The sequence below is a fragment of the Felis catus genome, chromosome A3 (assembly GCF_018350175.1).
Source record: "Felis catus isolate Fca126 chromosome A3, F.catus_Fca126_mat1.0, whole genome shotgun sequence".
NCBI classification, from domain to species: domain Eukaryota; kingdom Metazoa; phylum Chordata; class Mammalia; order Carnivora; family Felidae; genus Felis; species Felis catus.
The window spans coordinates 118,234,818-118,252,972 of record NC_058370.1 but is presented as its reverse complement, the minus strand read 5'-3'; the positions used below and the strand labels follow the sequence as shown (position 1 = coordinate 118,252,972).

Sequence of the window (18,155 nt, the reverse complement as noted above, 5' to 3'; positions counted from 1 at the left end):
CGAACTGAGAGGTTATGACCTGAGAGGAAGTCGGACGCCTAGTCGACCGAGCCACCCAGGCGCCCCCACATTGCCATATTTCTGAAAGTGAGATATGAATTCAGCGATCCTGAACTCTGAAAGAATTCTTTCTCTTGGTTCATCAGGGACCAGAGGAAGACCGAGAAGCAGAATCCGAGTTGACAGTAACGCAATTGAAAGAATTGCGCAAGCAGCAACAAATGATGTTGGAGAAGAAGATGCTAGGAGAAGACTCGGATGAGGAAGAAGAAATGGATACCAATGAAAGGAAGAGAAATACTAGTAGTCAAGATGATGAAATGGGCTGCACCTGGGGAATGGGTAAGAAATTAAAATTGCTGCCAGAGGTTAATATTTTAAGTTCATTACTGGTGGTATCTTTAATTGTTTTCTATCATATGCCTTTCATGACTTTTTGAGATAGATGGGACAAATACAATTTGCACACGAGACTACCAAAACCCACAGAGATTCATTAACTTTTCTGATGTCAAAAAGGTGAATTACAGGCACTATGGATTTCTTTTCTTTTTTCTTTCTTTCTTTCTTTCTTTCTTTCTTTCTTTCTTTCTTTCTTTCTTTCTTTCTTTCTTTTTTCTTTCTTTTCTTTCTTTTCTTTCTTTTCTTTTCTTTTCTTTCTTTCTTTCTTTCTTTCTTTCTTTCTTTCTTTCTTTCTTTCTTTCTATATTTTACTTTTAAGTAATCTCTACACTCAGAGTAGGGCTCAAACTTACAACCCAGAGATCAAGAGTTGCCTGCTTTGTGGACTGAGCCAGCCAGGAGCCCAGTCTTTTAATGCATTTTACAGTCCACTCCCTTGTTGTAAACTCTTCCTCAGCATACAACTAATTTATTATTTTTACCATTTAAATGGTACTGGCTTTGACTATTATCATTGGAGAGGATGGAACTATATTCAGTCAAGTAACATGGAATGTTCAATATAGGATAGTCCTTCGAATTTTTGTACTTTGTATAAATTCCCTGAAATGCGAAATAGCTAATCAGAGAAACCTCATCCTTTAGCCAGAGGAATAAATTGAACTTTCCATAATACCAGACATTTTGGACAATGGGTATTCAGGGGCTAGGAATATAAAAAAAAGAATGCCTTAATATGTTGTTGGGAAGACTGGCTAAATATTATGAAATTACTTTTGTAAGTGCCAAACAAAAGCTATAGAAACCATAAGTATGCTAGAGTAAGGGTTCAGAGAAGGGAGTGATCACTAAGGACTTAGACCCACACTGTCCAGTATTGTAGCCACTACCCACATGTGGTTATTGAACACTTACAGTCTGGCTAGTCCAAGCTGACTTGTTTTATAAATGTAAAATACTCACTGGATTTCAAAGACTTAGTGTGAAAAAACAATATAAAATACCACATTCATAGTATTTTTATACTGATTACATGATAATTTTACTGGTTGCTCCTTTTTAATGTGGCTACTAGAAAATGAAAACTTTCATGTATGGCTTTCATTGTATTTCTTTTGAGCAACACTGACTTAAAATTTGGGAAAGTTTTTAAGTCTACAAACAGACGGGTCTTGAGTTGGAACTTGAAGGAAAGAAAAATTAGCACTTAGGAAGCTGAATATCGAATATTCAGGGTAGGGATTGATGATTTTATTTATTTATTTATTTATTCATTTATTTATTATTATTTTTTTAATGTTTATTTTTGAGAGAGACAGAGACAGTGTGAACAGGGGAGGGGCAGAGAGAGGGAGACACAATCCGAAACAGGCTCCAGGCTCTGAGCTATCAGCCCAGAGCCCGACGCGGGGCTCAAACTCACAAGCCATGAGGTCATGACCTGAACCGAAGTCAGACACTTAACCGACTGAGCCACCCAGGCGCCCCATATTATTTTTAAATGTTTATTTATATTTGAGATTGAGAGAGAGAGAGAGAGAGAGAGAGAGAGAGAGAGAGAGAGAGAGAGAGAGGCAGTGCATGAGCAGGGGAGGGGCGGAGAGAGATGGAGACAGAATCCGAAGCAGGTTCTAGGCTCTGAGCTGTCAGCACAGAGCCTGACGTGGGGCTCCAACTCACAAGCTGTGAGATCATGACCTGAGCCAAAGCTGTACTCTTAACTGACTGAGCCACCCAGGTGCCCCTAGAGATTGATGATTTTAAAGGGGTAATGAGAAGGCCAGTCCATCTGGCAGATATGGTAAATATTAAGAAATTATATCAGAGACAGAGTATTAGACCCAGGTGATAGAGAATGAGAATGCCAGGCCAAGAAGCTTAGATTTTTTTCCCATGGACAATGTGGTAGGTAATTTTGTTTTTGAAATATAGTGATGGGGGAAAAACAAAAGATGCCATGAAAACAAGTTTTAATTTGTCACACGATTTAGGAAACCTAAAGATATTTATATTGGTGGTTTTGTATGCCCCCTTGTCCCCCACCCCCCACCTTTCTTTTCATTGATAACTGTGTCTTTATGCAGGCTAAATGAAAAGTGGGTGTCATTCAGATAGTCTCTTCTTATGTCTGTCTTTTCTTTCTTTACCGTATCCTGTAGGAGAAGATGCTGTAGAGGACGAGGCTGAAGAGAACCCCATTGTCTTAGAGTTTCAGCAGGAAAGGGAGGCCTTCTATATAAAGGATCCAAAAAAGGCTCTCCAAGGTTTTTTTGACCGAGAAGGTATGTAAACAGATTCTGACCCTGCCAGTGAAAGGTTTCCACAACAGCATTGTCTTGTAGATCTTCAAGGTACTTAGAAATGCTGTGTTTTATCTGCTGCTCTCCTTGCTCAGTTCTTGCCCTTGTGGTCAGTTGCTTCAGGTTTATTTTGAAAACAGTAAAAATCTTGTTAGTCTTTCTTCCCATCTTGGAAAAAAGGGACTACTTTTTTCCGACTCGTCTGGTCTCATTATTCTCAGAAGATCCTAGACTTGGGTGGTGGGGAGATTGACCTAACTTCTTAAAATTCTTTGTTTCTACTTCATCTGATCTTTTATAATTCTTTTTTTTTTTAAATATTTATTTACTTATTTATTTACTTACTTACTTATTTATTTATTTATTTATTTATTTATTTATTTATTTATTTATTTTGAGAGAAAGAGCGTGCGCACAGGCAGGTGAAGGGCAGAGAGAAGGAGACGCAGAATCCCAAGCTGGCTGTATGCCATCAGCGTAGAGCCCAATGAGGGGCTTGAACCCACAAACTACAAGATCATGATCTGAGCTGAGATCAAGAGTCGGAAGCTTAACAAATTGAGCCACCCATGCGCCCCTCATCTTTTGTAATTCTTAACATGGATGTTCACCTTATATAATTTAAAGAATGTTTCCATAGAGGACTATTTCAGTAGAAATGCTTTGAGAGAACATCTGTGTGTGTGTGTGTGTGTGTGTGTGTGTGTGTGTGTGTGTGGATATATATATGAACTGGTTGCATTCTACCCTTGGTATTTGTGCTTCTAAAAAAAATTTTTTTTTTTTTAATTTTTTTTTTTCAACGTTTATTTATTTTTGGGACAGAGAGAGACAGAGCATGAACGGGGAAGGGGCAGAGAGAGAGGGAGACACAGAATCGGAAACAGGCTCCAGGCTCTGAGCCATCAGCCCAGAGCCTGACGCGGGGCTCGAACTCACGGAGCGCGAGATCGTGACCTAGCTGAAGTCGGACGCTTAACTGACTGCGCCACCCAGGCGCCCCTAAAAAATTTTTTTTAATGTTTATTCATTTTTTGAGAGACAGAGACAAAATATGAGCAGGGGAGGGGTAGAGAGAGAGGGAGACACAGAATCCGAAGCAGGCTCCAGACTCTGAGCTGTCAGCACAGAGCCTGATGTGGGGCTCAAACTCACAAACTGCGAGACCATGACCTGAGCTCAGGTCAGATGCTTAGCCAACTGAGCCACCCAGGCACCCCAATATTTGTGCTTCTAAAAACCAAAGTGACAACTTACATCTGCACTTATAATAAGTGTAAAAGTTGCTATGTAGTGGACAAAGCTATTTATGGCAAGCTGATTGTTCTGGTCTGAGTTTGCTTTTCTTTGCCTCAAGTTCCCCCTTATTTTATTATCAGATAATAATTCCTGGAAATAAGAAGTGAAATGCTTTGAAATTTAGTGTTAAATGAGGTATGGGTACTTGATATTCTATTTTTAAAAAATGTTTATTTATTTTGAGAGAGAGAATCCCAAGCAGGGACAGCTCAGAGCCTGATGTGGGGCTCAGTCTCATGAATCGTGGGATCATGACCTGAGCTGACATCAAGAGTCAGACACTTAAACTGACTGAGCCACCCAGGTGCCCTGGAACTTGATACTCTTTTATCAACCTTTCCTCTCTTTTCCCTTTGTCTTAACTAGTAATTTTCATATACTGTTAAAATTGTTTTGTCTTTCTTCCTCCCACAGGAGAAGAATTAGAATATGAATTTGATGAACAGGGGCACAGCACTTGGCTCTGTAGGGTGAGGTATGTTCTGTTCTCATTAATGTCCTTTTGTGAAAAGTGGCCAGTTTTAGGTAATAGACAGTAGACCCAAAGAATAACTTTAGTTTTATTTTTAGGCTACTCCTGAATTTGGGCCTTGATGGTTTAATAACATATATCATTGGCAGGTGGGGTGGGATGGGTCAGAGGCATTAGGAAAAGATTTAAGGTCCAACCTTGGCAAGATATAACAAAATGAATGGAGAGATTAAAAAGCCATGTCAAAAGAAATGACTATTTTCACCGCATATTAGTTTTTTTCATGAGAATTGGAGCTTAGTACTATGCTATGATTCACTCCAAACCAATACAGATTACCTGTGGATGATTCAACTGGAAAACAACTGGTAGCTGAGGCCATTCATTCGGGAAAGAAAAAAGAAGCAATGATCCAGTGTTCACTGGAGGCTTGTCGAATCCTTGATACTTTGGGGTTGCTGCGGCAGGAGGCAGGTGAGTATATGGGAACACTTTGTTTTTGGAAGGAAGGAAGGAAGGGACAGAGAGAGAAAAAGGGAGAGAGAAAAAGAGAAAGAAAGAAGAAAGGAAGAAAGAATTTAACACAAAAGGCAACGAAATGACTTTTTTTTTTTTATTTTGTTTTTTTTAACGTTTATTTTTGAGACAGAGAGAGACAGAGCATGAACGGGGGAGGGTCAGAGAGAGGGAGACACAGAATCTGAAACAGGCTCCAGGCTCTGAGGTGTCAGCACAGAGCCTGACACGGGGCTCGAACTCACGGACCACGAAATCATGACCTGAGCTGAAGTTGGCCGCTTAACTGACTGAGCCACCCAGGCGCCCCATGAAATGACTTTTTATTTTTTTATTTTTTTAATTTTTTTTTCAATGTTTATTTATTTTTGGGACAGAGAGAGACAGAGCATGAACGGGGGAGGGGCAGAGAGAGAGGGAGACACAGAATCGGAAACAGGCTCCAGGCTCTGAGCCATCAGCCCAGAGCCTGACGCGGGGCTTGAACTCATGGACCGCGAGATCGTGACCTGGCTGAAGTCGGACGCTTAACCGACTGCGCCACCCAGGCGCCCCTGAAATGACTTTTTAGGGAGAAAATGTAAATTGCGTGAAATTCTATGAGCTGAAAAGAAAATATTCCATATCTCAGTACCCAAAGGAAGGCATATTTTCTTTTAAAAAAAAAAAATTTTTTTTTTTATGCATATTTATTTTTTGGAGACAGAGACAGAGCATGAGCAGGGGAGGGGCAGAAAGAGAGGGAGACACAGAATCCGAAGCAGGCTCCAGGCTCCAAGGCATCAGCACAGAGCCAGATGCGGGGCTCGAACTCAGGAACCGCGAGATCATGACCGGAGCCAAAGTCAGACACTCAACCGACTGAGCCACCCAGGCGCCCCTTAGAAGCCATATTTTCTTAGAAATTTTTTATGAGTATAGGTATGTGTTCGGAACTAGATACTTTATTTTATTTATTTATTTATTTATTTTTTCAACGTTTTTATTTTATTTTTGGGACAGAGAGAGACAGAGCATGAACGGGAGAGGGGCAGAGAGAGAGGGAGACACAGAATCAGAAACAGGCTCCAGGCTCTGAGCCATCAGCCCAGAGCCTGACGCGGGGCTCGAACTCACGGACCGCGAGATCGTGACCTGGCTGAAGTCGGACGCTTAACCGACTGCGCCACCCAGGCACCCCGGAACTAGATACTTTAATAAAAAGCAAACTTCATACACAAATGCATTTATTTATATTATACTCTTTCAGGACTTAGAATTTTAATGTAAGAATGTATCATGGATATTGTCTATATAATTGCATTAAATTTATCTCATTTTTAAAAGCCTGTCAGGGACACCTGGGTGGCTTAGTCAGTTAAGCATCTGACTCTTGATTTCGGCTCAGGTCATGGTCTCATGGTTCTTTATGGGATCAAGCCCCATGTCGGGCTCTGCACTGACAGCATGGAGCCTGCTTGGGATTCTCTCTCACTCTCCATCTCTCTCTGCCCTGCTCCCTTGCGCTCATTCCCTCTCTCTCTCTCTTTCTAAAAATAAACTTCAAAAATAAATAAAAATAAAAAGCCCTTCTGGCTATATCATTTATCAATAAAGGCTTATGTTATATTTGTGTTTATTCTAAAATTAGTTTGTGTTATCGCAAAGTAACTTATGTATTGTTTAAAACTACCAAAGGCTTGGGGCACCTGGGTGGTTCAATCAATTGATCACTCGACTTTTGATTTCAGCTCAGGTCATGATCCCAGGGTCATGGGATCAAGCCCCATATTAGGCTGTGCACTAATAGCCTGGAGCCTGCTTGAGATTCTCTCTCCTCTCTCTGCCCTTCCACACTCACGTTCTTTCTCTCTCTTTCTCAAAATAAATAAAAATTTAAAAAAACCCAAAAAACTACCAAAGGCTTACACAAAATATACCTGTTCCTTGCCCTGCCTCTCCCCAGTCTTCAATCTTAGAAGGCTTTTAACTCTTTTAATTATTTTTTCTGGCATTTAAAAAATCCATATTTCCCAAAAGGAAGAGTATGCTGTTTTATTTTGAATATTTTATTTTATTTTATGATTGAACTTTTTATAAGTTTATTTATTTTGAGATAGTGCGCAAGCAGGGGAGGAGTAGAGAGAATGGGAATCCCAAGCAGGCTTCTTGCTGTCAGCGTGGAGCCGGACATGGGACTCAAACCCACTAACCGTGAGATCATGACCACTAACTGTGAGATCAGGACCTAAACCAAAATCAAGAGTTGGACACTTAACCAACTGAGCCACCCAGGTGCAACTGAATCACTTATTTTAAACATTATGTACTGACTCTGTTAAATTAGTATTTAATATTTACACGATTATGTTTATGCAAATATTAGTTAAACTGAGGAGTTTTTTCTTTTTGTTTTTCCTAAAGTTAATAATTGTTTGTTTTTCATGTGTGTGGATTTTTTGTAGCTCTGTTCATTCTTTCCACATCTTTCAAGAGCCTTTCAGTATATTTTTCCACATGGTCAGTCACATCAAGTAATTGATCAGTTCTGATTTTTTTTGGAAACATTTCTCCTGAAGAGCAATGTTCTTTCAGGGCTCATTATTCTCTGAACCTACTGGAGCACTGTCATCTGGGACCTCATTTTGCTATCATCCTTGACATTTCCTTTGTCTTTCTCCAGGGTTGGATTTTCTGTTTCTTGATTCCCAGATTCTCATGTTTCTTGGTTTATTCCCTTGTTTTAGTGGAGCACATCTTTCTGTAGTTTTGCAGATTAAAAAGCTGGTACAACAATAGAGGTCATGGATGATGATAGTCTCCAGTGGATTTCACTTCTTTCATTGTTCCTGGTCTACTCTTTCATTTTGGTGGACATGTAGTGAATGCTTGAGAAAGGATGTATAGCAAGTAAACTATATTAAATTCCCCACTCTGAAAATACAATTATTCTAGCTTTACTCTTGGTTAATTGTTTGGCTAGGAATAGAATTCTAAATGGGAAATAATTTTCCTTCACAGCTTTGAAGGTATTACCGTTACCACCTTATATTCAGTGTTGCTCTTGCAGTCCTAATGGGTTCAGAATCCGTATCTAGTGTATGTCATTTCCCATCCCCTACACACACACTAGGAGTTTGTAGGAGCTTCCCTTTGTTCTCAAGCTTCTGAAACTTAACTATGATGTACCTTTCTGTGGGTCTATTTTCATCCATTTTTCTAGGTACTTGTTGGGTCCTTTTGATCTGGAAATCTTTGATAGTTAGAAGCATTTCTGGAATTATGCCATTAATCATTTCATCCTTCTGTTTTCTCTTTCTCTCTTGAATGTTGTTATTTTGATATTGAACATCTTAGACTGACCATTTAAGTTTCTTATCTTTTTTTTTCTTTCTTTTTTTTTATCTCTGTCTTTTTATTCTTTCTGGGAGATTTCTGCAGCTTTATCTTTACATTTTGCAATCAAGATTTTAATTTCTAAGGCTCATTTTTGTCCTTTGGGTATTCATTTTTAAAATATAATATGCTATTGTTGTTTCCTGGATTTTAAGTATCTCATCTTGCTGCTACTCTCTGCCTTTTCTTTTTTTGTGTAGTGTCTGTCCTGCATGTTAGAGGTGTTTCCCAGTTTTTGTGTAGTCCTTGGGTGTAGATTCTTATTTGGGGACAAAAAAGGTGATTGACAGCTTGGAATATATAGGTGGGGCTTATTACCTTTGAGTAACACTATAGATTAATGTGGGCCTTTTGTTGGGGAACTCCTCATGTAAGAATTGTTAGGTTTTTTCCTCTTGTGCTGGCGGGATTCTTCAGAGAGTACTCCTCTGACTTCCTGCATGAAATTCTTAGAGCTAAGTGCTGGAAGATGGCTGAGCAGATCCTCAAAATTCAACTATTTTCAGGACAGTACTATTTTTAGAATAAATAAATACATATTTAATATGTAGAATATAGAACATAAACTGGGAAGTCCACAATGCAAAGACTTTTTATCTTATCCTTTCTAGGGATTAACTTCTGGATTTTTTTCTGGGGATGAGGAGGTAAGTAGTCAGGGAGGAGGATCTTTTTCTCAACCAGCTTTTACTCAGTTCTTTTTATTTTAGCACTACTGTCTATCCCCGGTTCCAGATCCTTTTGAGGATTCTGCAGTATCATCACATTGGTTCTCATCTTTCCCCACTGTTGTTTTAGGATTCATCTTTTTTAGTTCTGCTAAGTTTCCACTTGTCTGTCTGTTTTATAATTTCCAAAAATTAGGTATTGCTATTCCTTCTCCTGTTCTGTCTTTGTAGATTAATGTTTGTTTATTTATTTATTTGTTTGTTTATTTACTTATTTTTAAGTAAAGTAAGTAAGTAAGCTCTGTACCTAACATGGGACCCAAACTCACAACCCCAGGATCAAGAGTCCCATGCTGTGCCAGCTAAGCCAGCCAGGTGCCCCAGTAGATTAATGTTTTTAAAACAGATCTCTTTACCAAAGCTTTAGTGGGATATGGGGAGAGAGTGAAATTACACATGTATGTTCAGTGTACCATCTTAACCTGGAAATCATGAAGTTTTTTCAATAAGGACTGTTTTGGTTGTAAATAATAGAAACCCAATTCAGACTAGCTTAGGGAGAAAAGTTATTGGCTCCATCTCCACTATTGTCCATCTCTTCTCCAGGTTGAGAAGAATTGCTTACAGGATTGAAGGAGGAACTGTATGAACTAGGACCTTAAGTTCTGGTCCTATCAAACCAGGAGTCTCCTTGTCACAGGACACCATAAAAGCTGTGTGTGTGTATGTGTGTGAGTCTGTCACATGAGCATATGGTTTTATTTTGCAGACAGATTCTTACCCCATGCAAAAGAGCTGGCTGCTCACTGCTTAGATTTGTATCTTCCCTCTTTCATAATCTCATTGGAAAGAGAGCCCTTTTTTGCACGTATCTAAATATAAATATGAGGGAAGGATTCTTACTGATTTGGCTTTGGTCACATGATGACCCCTAATACAGATGGAATGGAGGAGGAGTATTCTAGAAGAAAAGGGGTACTTTTAGCAAAACAAGAGGAGTAAAATGGCATAGGGTGGACATAGGGCGGACAAAAAAGTAATAGCTAACATAGTTCCCTATTGATGGGCTTTCCAGATTTTCACTGTTACAAATAACAGGGCATTGATACCCATAGATAAATTCCTATAAGTAGAATTGTTAGATCAATTGCATTTGACAGATATTGTGAGGTTGACCATCAAAAAGATTGTGTAACAGGGCACCTGGGTGGCTCAGTCAGTTGAGCATCTGACGTCGGCTCAGGTCATGATCTTGAGGCTAGTGAGTTCGAGCCCCGCATCGGGCTCTGTGCTGACAGCTCAGAGCCTGGAGCCTGCTTCAGATTCTGTGTCCCCCTCTCTCTCCGCCCCACCCCTGCTTGTGCTCTGTCTCTCTATGTCTTTCAAAAATGAATAAACATAAAAAAAAAAAAGAAGATTGTGTATCAATGTACATTCCCATCAGCTGTTTGAGAGTCCATTTCCCCGTATCCTTGCCAAATTGGGCATTATTAACATCTTATAAAATGTTTTGGCCATTGTATTTCTTTTTCTGTGAACTGCTTTGATTATTCTTTCCCAAATTTTCTTTTAGATTATTGAACTTTTCCTCATTTATCTTTTTCCTTTTTTACTCATTGATTTTTGAGAGCCTTTTGTTCATTAAATAAATTAGCCCTTTGTTTAATTTTTCTTTTTTTTTTTATTAAAAAAAAATTTTTTTTTTCAACGTTTATTTATTTTTGGGACAGAGAGAGACAGAGCATGAACGGGGAAGGGGCAGAGAGAGAGGGAGACACAGAATCGGAAACAGGCTCCAGGCTCTGAGCCATCAGCCCAGAGCCTGACGCGGGGCTCGAACTCACGGACCGCGAGATCGTGACCTGGCTGAAGTCGGACGCTTAACCGACTGCGCCACCCAGGCGCCCCTGTTTAATTTTTCTTAATGTGGTAAAACATACATATCATAAAATTCACCATTGTGAGCATTAAGTGTATTAAATACATTCACATTGTTGTGCAACCATTGCTATGTCCATCTCATTACTTTCTGAGAATCTTCCCATATTGAAACTTTGTACCCATTAAACACTAACTTCTCATTCTTCCTTCCACTAGTCCCTGATGATTACCATTCTACCTTCTTTTTCTCTGAATTTGACTATTCTAGTTAACTCTTGTAAGTGGAATCTTGTGTCTGGCTTATTTCACTTAGCATAATGTCTTCCAGGTTTAACGCTTTGTTGTTGTTGTTTTTAAGTTTGTTTGTTTATTTATTTATTTATTTAATTTATGAGAGGGAACCAGAGTGCAAGCAGGGGAGGGGAAGAGAGAGAGGGGGAAGAGAGAGAGAATCCCAAGCAGGCTCTGCACTGCCAGCATGGGAGATCATGACCTGAACTGAAATCAAGAATTGGATGCTTTACCGACTAAGCCACACAGGCACCCTAACCCTTTGTTTTTATATGTAGTTTGACAGCTTGTTGAATCTTTCAATAATTGAAAGATTCTTTTTCTTTTTAACTTATTTCATTACCACTTTTTTTTTATCTCCTTCTAGTATCTCGGAAAAGGAAAGCCAAGAACTGGGAGGATGAAGACTTTTATGATAGTGATGATGACACATTTCTTGATCGGACTGGCCTGGTTGAAAAGAAGCGTCTGAACCGTATGAAGAAGGCTGGGAAGATTGATGAGAAGCCAGAGACGTTTGAATCATTGGCAAGTTTTATTTATAGAAGTAGCTGTGGTAGTTTAATTTTTTAATAAGATAATATATTACTTAAATTTGTTTTATAATTACAATTTTTAAAACAGTGGTGTTGAAATCTGGTACTCAAGTATAACTTTCTTGATCTGTAAATTTGATAGTAACAAACAACTAGTCTTACACAAGTTGGAGAAAAGTTTGGCTTGCTGCTAGAGACTCTGTCTGCCTCACAGTGGATCTTGATCCATTCATAAGCATTCTTTGGGTATGATGTTAATCTCACAAAAAGAAAGGAAAAAGTTCCAAATTTGGACATTCTGAGGTGAAATCAACTTTAGACTTCTGGAAGTCAAGAATTGTGAAAGGAATTTTGAGGAATGTAGTTTGGTAATAGTCTTAAGTAGTATATCCTTCATGAAATCATTATAAGATAGCATGTCTTTTCACTATGATTAGTAGTATTCAGAGCTTAAAACGTTACCCAACATCTGTTGTTTTTTTGTTTTGTTTTGTTTTGCTTTGTTCTTTGATTCATCAGTGAAAAGAAATGACTTGAGTTCTTTCTTCTAAGTAAGTCAAGTTTATGTTCTGTACTTTCATTCTGTTAAATTCTGAATTCAGAAATTAACTCAGCTTGAATCATAAACGCATGAAAATGTTAACTCCATAAAAAGCACATTTAATTACACTTCTGATTGAATCCTCTTAAACTTGTAACAATAGTGGAAATAAAATGAGGAAGACAGGAAAGCTACCATATTTTGAAAGAAGAAAAACATTTGTTAACCCTGTTAATCTGGGCATTACAGGTTGCAAAGTTAAATGATGCTGAAAGGGAGCTCTCTGAAATTTCTGAGAAACTGAAAGCGTCAAGCAAAGGTAAGTTAATGACCCATGAAACAAATATGTATGGGGCATCTCCCATAAGTATTGCACTCTTCCAGGCTAGTTAGTAAGATGTACAGAATATGGAGCCTTTCTAAGGAACAACAGAACATCTTAGAACTATAAGGAACATTATAAATTATTTGGTTTAAACTTTCTATGTAATAGATGAGGGGAATGAAGTGCATTAAGGCAAAGTGATGTCCCAAGGTCTCCAAGCTATAACCTGTTTTCTTATTCCTAATACCAGTAATGTCCTCTGTCCAACTTTAAGTTACTGACTTTTCTACAGAAATTTTGGCTGAGTTTTAAAATATTTGAGGCAATTTTTCTAAACATGTATTATCTTTTTCTTGGACAGCTTTATCAGAGTCGCCATCTCAGGACTCCTTAGATGCGTTCATGTCAGAAATGAAATCAGGGAGTGCATTGGATGGTGTGTCCCGGAAGAAACTTCACCTGAGAACTTTTGAACTGAGGAAAGAACTACAGAGACTTAAAGGGTTGATAAAAATTGTAAAACCAGCAGAGATTCCAGAACTAAAAAAGTAAGTCAGTCTTAGTTATACTTGAAATTTTAAATAAGCATGTTTGCACAGATAACATTTTGAATTATATCTTTCTTTTTTTAAAATTGTTTTTAAGTTTATTTATTTTGAGAGAGAGAGAAGGTATGAGTGGGGGGTGGGGGGCAGAGAACAAGGGAGAGAGAATCCCAAGCAAGGCTCTCTGCTGTAAGCGCAGAGCCCGACTCATGGCTCGAACTCACAAACTATGAGATCATGACCTGAGCCAAAGTTGGATGCTTACCGACTAAGCTACCCAGGAGTCCCATTATATCTTTATTTTCTTAGATAATCATTACAGAATAAAAATAGACTGTAGGGAACCCTTTAAAGCACAGAAGGCAGTGATTTCATAGAGTAAAAAGCCATTTCATTTGTGAAATGCAGACTGCTGTAGGATTTTTAGAGAAAACTATATTGATTCCTTTTTCATTGGAAAGCTCCGATTTTTTTTCTTAATTTTTATTGCAGAGTAAACTTCTTTATTTTTTATTTTTTTATTAAAAAGATTTTTTTTAAATGTTTATTTTTGAGAAAGAGAGAGAGAAAGTCAGAGCATGAGAAGGGGAGGGGCAGAGAGAGAGAGGGAGATAGATTCTGAAGCAGGCTCCAGGCTCCGTGCTGTCAGCACAGAGCCTGACTCAGGACTTGAACTCATGAGCTGTGAGATCATGACCTGAGCTGAAGTCAGATGCTCAACTGGGCTGAGCCACCCAGGTGCCCCCAGAGTAAATTTTAAAGAGCAACATGCACAAAAGACTAATTTCCCTAATCTATAAAGACCTTCGAATAACTAGACAACCATCTACCAAAGAGAAAAATGGGAAAAGGATATCAACGGACAGGCCACTGAAAAAGAAATACAAATAGCTATATAACTATATGAAATGATGCTCAGGGCGCCTGGGTGGCGCAGTCGGTTAAACGTCCGACTTCAGCCAGGTCACGATCTCGCGGTCCGTGGGTTCGAGCCCCGCGTCAGGCTCTGGGGCTGATGGCTCAGAGCCTGGAGCCTGTTTCCGATTCTGTGTCTCCCTCTCTCTCTGCCCCTCCCCCGTTCATGCTCTGTCTCTCTCTGTCCCAAAAATAAATAAACGTTGAAAAAAAAAATTAAAAAAAAAATAAATAAAAAATAATAAAATAAAATGATGCTCAATCTTGCTCATAAGAGAAAGAGAAAGACAAGTACAACAACGTAATACCATTTTTTTTATCTATGATTTTAAAACCACAGATTGTCATTTTAACACCTGATTTGTCATTCCTAAGAACCAGTTGACAATTTTAATGTATTTAAATACTTTTAAAGTGGAATTTCTTCCTTTAAAATGGGGGAAGGCATAATCCCCTAAAGTTGATTTTGGGGAAATTTTTGGAAGAAAATAACCCAAATCCATTTGTAGAAATCGAGAAGATTTTTTAGTAATTTGTGAACAAAATTTTGGGAATAGCTTTTCCCAGACTTGACTAGTATTCATGAATGTATGAATGTGCGTGTGTGTGTGTGTGTGTGTGTGTGTGTGAGAGAGAGAGAGAGACAGAGAGAGAGAGACAGAGAGAGAGAGAGAATAAGGTCCAGTCTTTCAACTTGACAATATTTTCAAATTTTGTTCTATGTGGTCTCAACAAATTTTGAAAATGTTGAGTAGGTTGTTGCAGAAATAAGCCACTTTAAGTGAGCACAATCCAGGACAATCCAGGTGGGCATCTCAAAAAGTGGCATTGCCCAGATGGGTACACACACTTAAGAAGGTAATTAATTCTAGGACGTTTCTCATTTTCTTTTGATCTGTGATGTCCTTCCTATATAACACCCATTAGTCTTATGTGATATTAAAATGAAATGACAGGGGCGCCTGGGTGGCGCAGTCGGTTAAGCGTCCGACTTCAGCCAGGTCACGATCTCGCGGTCCGTGAGTTCGAGCCCCGCATTGAGCTCTGGGCTGATGGCTCAGAGCCTGGAGCCTGTTTCCGATTCTGTGTCTCCCTCTCTCTCTGCCCCTCCCCCGTTCATGCTCTGTCTCTCTCTGTCCCAAAAATAAATAAACATTGAAAAAAAAATTAAAAAAAAAAAAAAATAAAATGAAATGACATTGCAAATTCAGTTCTTCAACTAGCCACATTTTAACTCCTCAGTAGCCACACGTGGATAATGGCTACTGTATTGGCAGTGCAGATGCAGAGCGTTTCCATAATTGCAGAAAATTCTGTTGGACAGCACTGCTTTAGATTGTCAGTATGCGGCGCCTTACCCCTGTGTACAAAACCTGTGACTTGATGCTTGGGGCATTGTATAGATAAACATCTAGATACTGGGGGACAATTTTTATGTCGAGATGTAAAGATAGAATGTATGTATCTGGAGCCCTTGATTGTACAGAAAATTTGTCCCTAAATTACTAGCAGTTCTGTTAAAAGATTTATGTGTAGTTTGGTTATTTAACACAGTGACTGATAGGTCAGTCCACAAAGGTCTGTTTGACCCTGGTGGCATTTGATTTACTGATAGTGAGGAGGGGGGTTGGCACTCAAGTTAGACTCCCTGGCTTTCATTCTCAGCTCTATCAATTACTTTTTGGGCATTTTGAGGCAAATTATGCAACTTCTTTGACCTTCCCCTTCCTCGTCTGTCAATTAGAAGTACTGGTGATGTTGCAAAGATGACACGAACAGCGCTTGACAAAGTGTTTGTATCATCATTGTGATCATTGTCCTGTTTCTTTTATACCTAGCAGTTATTTGTAACATTGTGTTTGTGGAGAAAGGGTAAAAACTCTGGAGGTATAGCTGAGGGTAAACAAATTAACAGTGAATTTTAATTCCAGCTCTGAAATCCTTTCCCTTGCTAAGTCATCCCTTCCAGAAAAGGTATGCCAGTTTCCTCCACAGCCTCCCTTCCTGCTGTCTGTGTGTCTGCTTAGTTTCTCCTCCCTCTCCTACTTTATATCCTGGACTTCAGATGTGTGTACCTTGTGCTCATTCAGCAGCACATGTACAGATGTGTGTACCTTCTCCCTCCTCTTCTCACTTTGGTTGACCTTCCAACCTTTCTACCTAACACCCCTCCTGCCCCTGCCCAAGCAGCTCTTGATTGGGATCCCGTCTTCTGCCATTTTGTCTCCTTGGGGTGACTTTGCCCATCTTCTAGACAAGCCAAGCTATTTAATGGAGCTGAAGAATATCTGGGTTGCTCTTGCTTTTGTCTTCTATGCTAGAACCTTCCTGAGACCTGTAGGGAGGGGCTGTGAAGGATAGTATTTGATGAAAAGTCTTTACAGACAAACAGGCAGGATTTTTCTGGTGGCCTTAGCAAGGCAATGGGTCTGTCCATGGTAGAGAGCAAGGTGGTGAGGCTAGGCCCAAGAGCACCACTGAGGGGGTAAGACTTAGGTAGAAGAAGGTAGTAGTGACAAATGGGGCTTCAGTATAGAGCAGCAAGGTCATTTTCTCATATGGCTCACTGTGTGTCTTGAGTGCCAGTGCTGTCCCTGTATTCCAGAATCCAGGCCTGCCCTTCCCTATGTCTCCTCATGCTATCTTGTCATCGTCACCTCTGCCTACTCTCTGAATGTCTTTTCAACTCAACTACATCCTTTTTGTTTTTGCTGTGTTCTTTTTTTTGCCCCTGCTGTTTCCCAATTTCTATAATCTCTTCTTTTTGCTCTTAGCTTTACCCTAGTGGGCTTAGCTGTTATAACTCTCTCCAGCCAGTGAGACGTTGACAAACTCACCAGTTGTAAGGTCTCTCATTATGTCCTTGTCATTACCATGCAGCGTAGCCCCTTCACAGAGGTTTTTTGTTTTTGTTTTTTTAACTTCTGTGATCAGAGCCTTTGTCCATGGTTATGATAAGTGTGGACTCCAGGCAAGACACTGTGGGTCCTCTTGCGAGGTTGGTGGAAAATAGGGCTTTACTTTGTGGACCCGTCTCCTGCCACTTAGTGGGAATGGGATCTTGCCCCGTTTGCCAGTGACCTTCGTACTGTTAGCATCATTTTATGAAGGTGAAGTCATGTAGCATGTTGGGACTTACTGAAGTTAAGAACCTCATCTCACCCTTAATAGTCCTGTGTCTGTGACAGCAGTATCATTGTCCATTCAGACTCTGTTGGCCTTTTCCTGTTGGTATATGCTTAGATATTCATTTTGTGGAAATTTTTGTTTCCCAGAAGTTTCTTTGTCAGAGTCCAGAGTGTTTTTAGATAAAATTTTGGCCTCACTGGAATAGACATGTACAATTACTCTTTCTTCTTAGGACTGAAAGTCAGACTACAGATGTGGAAAACAAAGCTAAAAAGCTTACGTTGCCTCTCTTTGGTGCCATGAAAGGAGGAAGCAAATTCAAATTAAAAACGGGAACAGTAGGGGTAAGTTGTGGGTCACGGTGTTAAACTTTTAGCTCTCAAGTCAATTTGCATATAACTGATTTGTACATTGAACATCAGTGTATTAATTTGTGATGGATGTTGCATTTAAGAAGTGTCTCTTTTCCTGGTGGGACTCAACATTTGTTAGTTATATAGTCACTGCACCCGGCTCTGCCATGTGGTGTTCCTTACTTCATTTAATCCCTTCAACACTTGCTGACTTGTGGGAATTATTACCTCTCGCAGGTGAGGAAACAGGGTCAGGGAAATTAATTACGGGACACATCATCACATCATTAAGTGACTAGACTGGCAATCAAATCCAGGTCCTCTCTTTTTTGAGCTTTGTGATCTCTCTGTTATCCTCTAACACTTCACTGGTGAATGTTTTTGTTTTATATACATCCCTGTTTACAGGTCCAGCTTTTAGAAGGTTTTCATCACCCCAAAGAGCTGAATCTTGTGTATTAGTGTGCAAGGGCTGCCCTAACCAAATACCACGGACTGAGCGGCTTAGAGGACAGAAATTTATTTTCTCACAGTTCCAAGATCAGCATGCCAGCAGGGTTGGTTTCCCCTGAGGTCTCTTTCCTAGGCTTGGGGATGGCTGCCCTCT

At 39.5% G+C, this 18,155-nt stretch overlaps 1 protein-coding gene across 1 annotated transcript in view; it reads left to right on the top strand.

Moving 5' to 3' along the window:
- Window positions 1-18,155, top strand: part of SLC4A1AP (solute carrier family 4 member 1 adaptor protein) — a 29,397-nt gene that overhangs the window by 1,181 nt on the left and 10,061 nt on the right. Inside the window, exons 2-9 of the mRNA XM_011281288.4 lie at window positions 147-342; window positions 2,562-2,684; window positions 4,416-4,476; window positions 4,808-4,947; window positions 11,572-11,732; window positions 12,531-12,600; window positions 12,968-13,154; window positions 17,428-17,539. Of these exons, the coding sequence (XP_011279590.3) occupies window positions 147-342; window positions 2,562-2,684; window positions 4,416-4,476; window positions 4,808-4,947; window positions 11,572-11,732; window positions 12,531-12,600; window positions 12,968-13,154; window positions 17,428-17,539 (1,050 nt within the window). The remainder of the gene's footprint in view (window positions 1-146; window positions 343-2,561; window positions 2,685-4,415; window positions 4,477-4,807; window positions 4,948-11,571; window positions 11,733-12,530; window positions 12,601-12,967; window positions 13,155-17,427; window positions 17,540-18,155) is intronic.